We start from the raw sequence: 7,776 nt of genomic DNA on the forward strand, positions 1-7,776 counted from the left end.
ACTATTGTTTCATTCTCCAAAATATAATAAAAATAATAACTTAATTTTGCGCAAGGCGCGGGTCTTATCCTAGTCCCATATTAAACTGAATTGTCCAAGGAGTCAAAGCAAGTAGAGAGTCAATACCCGAACCAGCTACACTTTTCTGTTAAATCGGAGATCGGTTTGACCGATAATCCGGTTAACAGGAAAAAGAAAGTCAACATACCTATCTGGTGCGCTCTTGACTTCCTCTGTGTTCTTTAGTTTAAAATACCATTTTGACCCTCCCAAAAAAAAAATGAAAACATAAACTCGAGTTCTCGTACGTCTTACCATGAACCGAGTATTACACAAAAACTTATCCCATTATTTACCAAAATACCCTCGAAGTCATGGTCACTAAATGACCTCTTGTTTGGCGACGGCGTCGTCTCCGGCGGAGGAAGATGCGATCGCGGGAGGAATGGTGCTGCTAAGGACGGAAGTGATCTGATTGACGATGGAGGAGAGATGGTTGTTGATGGTTGTGACGGTGGAGAGGTTTGGTTTCGCGGTTGGGACGTTGCTCGCCAAGACCTGAATCCCGACGGTGAGGAGACACGACGGCAGAGGATGCGAGTTGACGGAAACACCCTCGACTTGATCGGGATAGTTCACGGGGACGACGGAGAACCCTAGGGGCAAAAGCGGAATACCGGAAGGATCTTCGCCGTTCATCGCGTGTTGGATGTAGTCGACGTCGACGGAGGAGTAGACGATTAAGCTGCCGGAGTTATCTATGCAGCTCTCTTGAAGCATCAGGTCCACGTTATGCCATGAGTTGCTCGAGACCTGTAATAAGTACAAGTGTATGTAACACACAAATCAATATTATTTTTTTGCAAATTTAGGGTTTCAAAGTTAGGGTTTGAACTTACATTGATTCGAAGAAGAGAGATGCAGTTTCCAGGATGCGAACCATTGGCGATATGAGCAACCTCATGAGGTGAACTTCCACTGAACAAAACCTCCAACTACAGAGAAAGTAAAAAAAAACAAATCGGTTCAAATTCTTATTACTACTGAAGTTAGTTCAGTGATTTGATGATCAATGGGTTTGGTTTTTACCAGAGAATGGTGATGTTGATGACGGAGAAGATCAAATACTTTAGCGTGGGAGAACGGAAGACAAGTGGTTGAGACAGCAGCAAGAACAACTCCAGTAGGCTGACCAGGCTCACACACTTTCCTTGTCGTGATTCTCACAGTGTCCTTGGTTGTTTCAGACAGAGCGGTCCAAGATTGTCCGTACGAAGTGCTTATATTCACACAGAATGTTTTCACCATCCTCTGTGATAGCCTCATCATGTTCCTCCTCCCTTCTGCAGATCGAATTACTGTTAACAAAAAACAAAAAAAAAAACAAAACCAGAGCTTTAGTGATGGTTTTATAAATCTAGGGATATAAATTAAATGTGGTTTAGATTACTAGCCTCCAAGATCACTTATGTTTCTAGCCATTAAGCTAGCCATCCTCTCGCATTGTCTCTCCAACACGTCGAGCCAACGGCTAGCTCCAAAAGCGATTCCGGTTTTCACATACTCAGCGAATATCTCGTGCACGTGCCTCTCGTTAACTTCCACGTGCTCGACCCACTTGACTTGTGAGTATCCATTAGGCATGTCTTGAATGATGCAGCCTGAAGGCTTTCTCTTATACTCATGAGGAGTGTTTGCACTCAATGGCTGGATCTGGTCGATCGGGAAATCTACGATTGCCCAGTTCCCGTTTTCGACGTTTTGTTCCACATAACGTAGAAAATATGCTTCTCGAGTTGGAACCAACGGAGACAGAACCTGTAACTCTGCATACATCTAGTAAAACATAACAAGTTGTTAACAACACTAGAAAGATCCGTTATGTTTGTTCTGCAAGTTGTTAATCGAATTTTGCTATATTACCAGTAGAAGAGAACCACTAGCTCCAGACACTCCAGATGAAATGATCTGAACCGTTTTCGCCCTAGCCACAATAGAGCAGAACATCTCCGACCACTTATCCTACAGTTCAAAAATCCAAAAATTTATCGATTAATCCAAAAAATGATTTAAATGAAAGGCGTTTGTTTGTGAAATGTTTACTATACTTACAGCATTTAGAAACGCGTCAACAAGCGTGATGCTGTTCATGATGACAACTGCGTTTGCCTTTGAAGCTTCTCTACGAAAATCCCCTTTGTTGTTATGATTCTCCATTGTCCATGCGAACAACCTCTTGTACTCTTCCTCGTTCAGACACAAAATCTCGCCACCCATCTTGTCGGATTTCTTCTTAATCCACAAAGGCTCCTCTGTGTAACACATTTTAGTAAGTTCGTGGACACAAGAAACAGCAATCTCCATAGCGATAACCTTTTCTTCATCAGCAAGTAACATGTTGTAGCCGTTGCTGTTGTTATTAGTTTGAACTGGGAGGTAACAAGCAGTGTCTTGTGGAGGAAGCAACATCATGTCTGAACAAGGTTGTTCTTGAAAGTTTCCTGCGTATACGCTCATGTCAAGCTCCAGTGAAGGTTGATGATGTTGAACCTCTAGAGGAGGATTGATCATCGGCTGTGATGATTCCATTGGACGGCCAGTGTATCTTGAAGCTATGGAGCATAGACGATCAAGCTGTGTTGAATAGACAATTAATTTGTTACGCAATCCCAATTAAATATGTATCTTTTTGTTAAATAAATTGGTCAGTACATTAAACCCAATAAAAATTGGATTAAATCAAACCGAAGCAAAGCAAATAACAGGCTTGTATTCAAAATTACCAATTTAATTAATTAGGATTAACATTATGATTTCATTTTTCAAGTGATAGGTTCACAGAATATCGATTACTTTTCCACCGTAAACTCAAAACGCAGAAATTCTTTTAAGGTAATCAGAACCAAACCAATATTTCAAATGGTTGTGAATAATTGGAGTTACCTCTTCACGGAGGCGACAATTCTCAATGTGGAGTTCGTTGAAAGGAATGTCGCCGAGTACGGTGGGGCCGCCGCAAGAAGGACACGAGAGGCACCGTAGCTCCGCCTGAAGATGAGAATTCTCTGCCTTAAGATTATCGTTGTCTGCCCTTAACATCACATTCTCAGCTCTGTCTTGTTGTGCCTATATATTTGATCATCACATTAAATAAAAACGTTAAATCACTTTTTCATGAATGTTCTTCTACACATATATATACACTTCTAGAGTTCGAGATTTCAATATTTCTTCATTTCGAGTTTTTGAACTTTCATTTCGGTAATTTGAGATGAGCTCTAATGTGTAATAAAGTATACACATTGTGAAACTGGTTAAATTAAAGAGAAAGAGATTAATGTTAGTAGTTACCTTCATTTGAGTACGCCTATTTTGAAACCAAAACTTGACTTGTCGAGGCTTGAGTCCAAGTTCATGACTTAATCTCTGCCTTTGTTTGTCGTCTGGATGAGGGTTTTGTTTAAACAATCTACAAAGATGAAATAGAAATCACTATTCAAATCAAAATTCAATCTCCTCATGAGATTGATATATTCAAAACGTACAAGCTGTATTGAGTTTGGTAAAAACCGATCAAAATATCAAAATCGAGTCTTCTTTTCGGTTTACAAGATTTCGTTTTTTTTTAAGATCCAAAAACAAAGAAGCAACAAAACCAAAGAATTCACAAAACTGAAACCCATATACAATTTTGGAATTTTTATTAAAAAAAACTTTAAAAAGATATGGTACAAACCCGGTTTAAAAACAGTCCAATTGAACCGAGAGTAAAATAAAAACAAAACTGTTCCATATCTAGCATAACTAGTTTCATATCCTAAAAATCCACAAAACTGAAACATACGTATACAAACCGAACACGTACTAATCAAGATAAAAAAAAAAACAATATACTTCAAACCGAAACTAAAACCAAACCATTATAACCTAGCAGAAATAGTTTCAACCTCAGTTGGTTCAAGTCCTTTGAAACCAAAAACTATATTACACACACCTACAAGATAAAATGAAAAAGAAGAAGCAAAACTTACGCTTCCATTTCTTGGATCTGACGATTAGTATGCCTGTGGTAACGTTTCTTCTTAGCAGGAGGAGGTTGTTCCTCGTCTTGAAGTTCAGCAACATCAAACTCGTTTCCGGACTTTGGATCTTCTGCTTGTTCACTACCCGACCCGAATGACCCACCGGCCGACCCGTTTTCCATCATTTCCTCCACTCCTCCATCTCCCATCATCATCAGCATGCTCATGCTCATCATCCCATGCTCCTCCTTCTAATCAAACAGCTTATTACTACGTTTAAAAATATGTAACTAACAAAATGAAAGAGCTCTCAGGTAAACGTGGAACGAACCGGAATAATGGAGGAAAATGAGTTGAAAGGGTTGAAATTAAAATTAGGGCTTTGGATTGTTGCCGGAGAAGAAGAAGGTGGCTGCGGCGAAGCAAATCTGTTGTCTGTAGTCATCACGTTTTCTTCTCCCATAGTCAACATCACTTGCAGCCCCTAATGGTTACAAAGATCTCAGTTAGGGTTTTCCGTTGAAACTGGAAGAAGTGATGATTCAAAAGGACAGAATCAGTGCATGGAAATGCAGAAATATTTGTTGATAACTAATCTCAAATGCAAAACCAACAGAAAGAAGCATGAAAGGGGAGATTAATTACCAAAGACGACAGCTAGATCGTTTCATATTTCAGAAAATATTTGAAAATTAAATACAAAAAAGTAACTGATAAAAAACATTTATTGCTGGCGATATTTTTTTGTTAAATTAAGAAAAAACTGGTCAACTAATGAAAATAAGTAAGACATTATCTAAACATTCATGAGAAAAATAATTAAGGATTTTGTGTGTAGTTTAAGTTTGTAATATTTCTGGATCGAACTGGGAAAATATATTTTAAGGAGAAGAAATAACATGCATCCAAAGAAAACACAACACAAACAAGATGAAGATAAATACACTCCTTTTGACATTTTTTGTTTTTTACAAAGAAAAATAGAGATTTTATTTCACTTTCTCTTGTTTTCTCTCACTTTCTTACCTTCTTTAGTTTCCGAGAAAATGAAAGAAAAGGCCAAGAATGATATTCTCCTCTCTAGAGAGTCTGGAGTTTTGTAACTTTCTCTCTCTAATCTTTTTTTCTTCTTCTGAGTTTCTTTCCCTTTGCAATAAATGGAGGAGTAAATTCTCATTAAATACTTACCGGACCAGAAGGGTAAACGGCAGATTTTTTGTTTTAACGGCGATAATTTAACGGATTAAACAGAAAACCCTCGTCTAACTCTTTCCGTTAACGGCTCCGTGTTCCCACGTGGTTATATCTTATTGGGAATCCTTACGTTTTGCCTTGAAACAACCGACCCCTCCACAAGTCAAAACTTTTTCAACTTAAAGTCAAAATATTATTCACCACGCGTTAACCGCGTGCGTCATATACACAGCATTGCTACTTCACAAGTGTTGCATTATTTGTTTGTCAAAATAAAAAAAATATGTACTTTGTTTCATAAAAAATAGTGCTATACATTTTAAATTTTCAATAAATATTAAATGTTTCATATACATCTGGACCGCATTATGTTTTTTTTTCTATGTCACATCTGTATTTTGAAACCTAAAGTATCCGTTATTCACTTTATATTTATGTTTAATTTTTATAATTTTATTTGAAAATTTAATTTTCTATATATTCTACTCATATCAATTCTTAAAACGATTAATGATATAAAATATATATTATTATAAAGTAGGGTTTTATCCCTTCTACTTGGGCCACATGGAATGATGCTTCACCAATGGTTCGGGCGACTGGATTTTGTTACACTAATCCAGGATCTCAGGCTTCATCCGTCGATGAATCTTGGTGAGTTAGACTTGATTTGTCGATCTATAAATATGTTGGTCTTTCTTTTTTTGGTTACAAATAATTTGGTCTTTCATTTTAGTATTCATCGGTCTATAAATAAGGAGTCAACAAAAGGTTGTTAGTTGCTATTGCTAAGAACACGATACTCAAAATTGGTATTGTGAAGGTATTTGATCTCTTCCTTTTGCTTAATGGAGATCAGGGTTTAACTTTAATTTAACTTCCTGTTCTAAATCTCACTCTCTATGGTTCACGTTTGTATTTAGGTGGCAGAAGCTCAATAAGCATTTGAAAAGGAATCTCTTTCTAGAGTAGAGAGTGAAGTTAGGGGGGAATTAGCACAAACACTTCATGACAACGAGGTTAATATTTTTTCCTCGCTATCATAGCTCCAAGTTCCTTTATTTCTATTAAACTATCTTAGACATTAATACGCCTAATACAAATTCTTTTGTTCTCTACTTTGTTTTTTCTTACTATCATAGCTCTGAATTCCTTTTCTCACTTCATGGCAATGAGGTTAACACACTTGGTATGCCCATTTTTTTGCTTCCTCTATTTTCACGAAATTCAATGTGAATGTTTATTTATGACTTCAAAAGAACAAATTTGTGTTTCTTTCTTTCTTAAAGGAGCAACTTTGAAAGTGCTTCCTCTGTTTTCACGCAGAGAGTTTTCTTCACACTCACTGGCATGCCGTTAAGTTAGGCTTACGTATCTTTGTTTTGGTTCAAGTGTTGCACTTACGTGAGCTGATTTCTCGACATGCTATATCCCTAACACTAAAGTAATTTTGAGGAAATCTCTCATAACTCTCCTGAAGAGGCCAAGAGTAGAAAAGCTGCAAATTAGCTTCTTCTTTTTTCTGTCTCAAGAATGGTGTCTTTTATGGGTAGCTTGACCTGTTTATTCTTTGGGATGCGTTTTTTATGACTTATTCTAGAGATTTGTATATATTAGCTACATATCTATGTTAATTGTTTCAGTTTCCTGGTAAATTGGTCCATCGTTGTTGCTATCAACTTTTTTTCGTTTGAGGTGTTTGATATCTCACCAAGTACCAATGCATCTAAGAAGGCACACATCGCTTAGCTTCAAGAGGATGCATGATCGGTCACAACATTTGCATCTGAGTAATGCTTTACAATCTCCTCTTGAAATTATTTTGTTTCTCCCATGTTCTCCCAGTTTAATTCACATTAAATATAAGCATATTTCCTACTTAATCAAAAATGAGATCTGTTTGACTGCTAATCATTCATACATTTATTTTCATAATCAAATATCATTTGCTTCCAATACCTATGATTGCTCGAAGTCTTCTGAAACACTTAGAAAGTTCCACAACTTCAAGAGTCTAGCGTATACAAACATAAGATTTTTGGAAGTGCCACAAATGACTTACTTTGGCCAATCAGTAACTATATTTTCTTTATCAAATTTGAAAGTCAAAGACTTAGATTAATCATTAGCCAAAAAAAGATCAATCATTAGCCGTATTCATTGGCAGTCATTATAAATGATATAAAAAAATTAAGAAGAATAAGGAGAAATTAAAGGAATAACGCTTCTTGAATGGACCTGGCCGTAATGTCTCTTCTTTAACATTTTTAAGAAAAAAAGTGATCTTTGGCTTACAACACCTTTAGAGCCTTCAGGTTAATAAGTTTTCCAGCCATACAGATCATAACTTAAAACGTACAGCTGTGTTCACTGGATTTTATTCATCCACACCAAAAAAATTGTGACCATCAAAACGAGTGAAAGGATCCAATGAAGGCAAGTACCAGTCAGATAACTGATTAAGACTTCTAGGAAAGCGATATTTAGAACTATATTTAAATGCCTAAGATTCAATGCGAAAGTTATGAATTCAATGGTTTTAAAACTAAGATAAAATTAT

General features: G+C 36.7%; 1 protein-coding gene and 1 long non-coding RNA gene across 2 annotated transcripts; one reads left to right on the forward strand and one right to left on the reverse strand.

The window, feature by feature from the left end:
- Positions 1 to 82: 82 nt before the first annotated feature.
- On the reverse strand, positions 83 to 5,157 carry LOC106321351 (homeobox-leucine zipper protein HDG5-like). Its single transcript, XM_013759635.1, has 11 exons — positions 5,049 to 5,157; positions 4,354 to 4,506; positions 4,032 to 4,273; positions 3,352 to 3,469; positions 2,944 to 3,126; positions 2,113 to 2,634; positions 1,924 to 2,022; positions 1,455 to 1,836; positions 1,090 to 1,358; positions 900 to 995; positions 83 to 813 (listed from the first exon to the last, which is right to left on the reverse strand). The coding sequence occupies exons 2-11, from the start codon at positions 4,492 to 4,494 to the stop codon at positions 382 to 384; spliced, it is 2,484 nt and encodes an 827-aa protein (XP_013615089.1). The 5' UTR covers positions 4,495 to 4,506; positions 5,049 to 5,157; the 3' UTR covers positions 83 to 381.
- A 625-nt stretch (positions 5,158 to 5,782) lies between these two features.
- On the forward strand, positions 5,783 to 6,891 carry LOC106321350. Its single transcript, XR_001266048.1, has 3 exons — positions 5,783 to 5,870; positions 5,953 to 6,039; positions 6,140 to 6,891. It is a non-coding gene; the product is annotated as an uncharacterized LOC106321350 (long non-coding RNA).
- The last annotated feature ends 885 nt before the right edge of the window (positions 6,892 to 7,776 follow it).

The sequence above is a fragment of the Brassica oleracea genome, unplaced genomic scaffold (assembly GCF_000695525.1).
Source record: "Brassica oleracea var. oleracea cultivar TO1000 unplaced genomic scaffold, BOL UnpScaffold01466, whole genome shotgun sequence".
NCBI lineage: Eukaryota > Viridiplantae > Streptophyta > Magnoliopsida > Brassicales > Brassicaceae > Brassica > Brassica oleracea.

What these genes read in the sequence shown, in the direction of transcription:
- LOC106321351 (XM_013759635.1), bottom strand. Translation starts at nt 4,494, where the DNA reads ATGTTGACTATGGGAGAAGAAAACGTGATGACTACAGACAACAGATTT. An exon ending in CTAGTGGTTCTCTTCTACTG is followed by an intron (nt 1,837 to 1,923) that starts GTAATATAGCAA and finishes ATGTTTTACTAG; the next exon opens with ATGTATGCAGAGTTACAGGT. An exon ending in TCTCTCTTCTTCGAATCAAT is followed by an intron (nt 814 to 899) that starts GTAAGTTCAAAC and finishes TACTTATTACAG; the next exon opens with GTCTCGAGCAACTCATGGCA.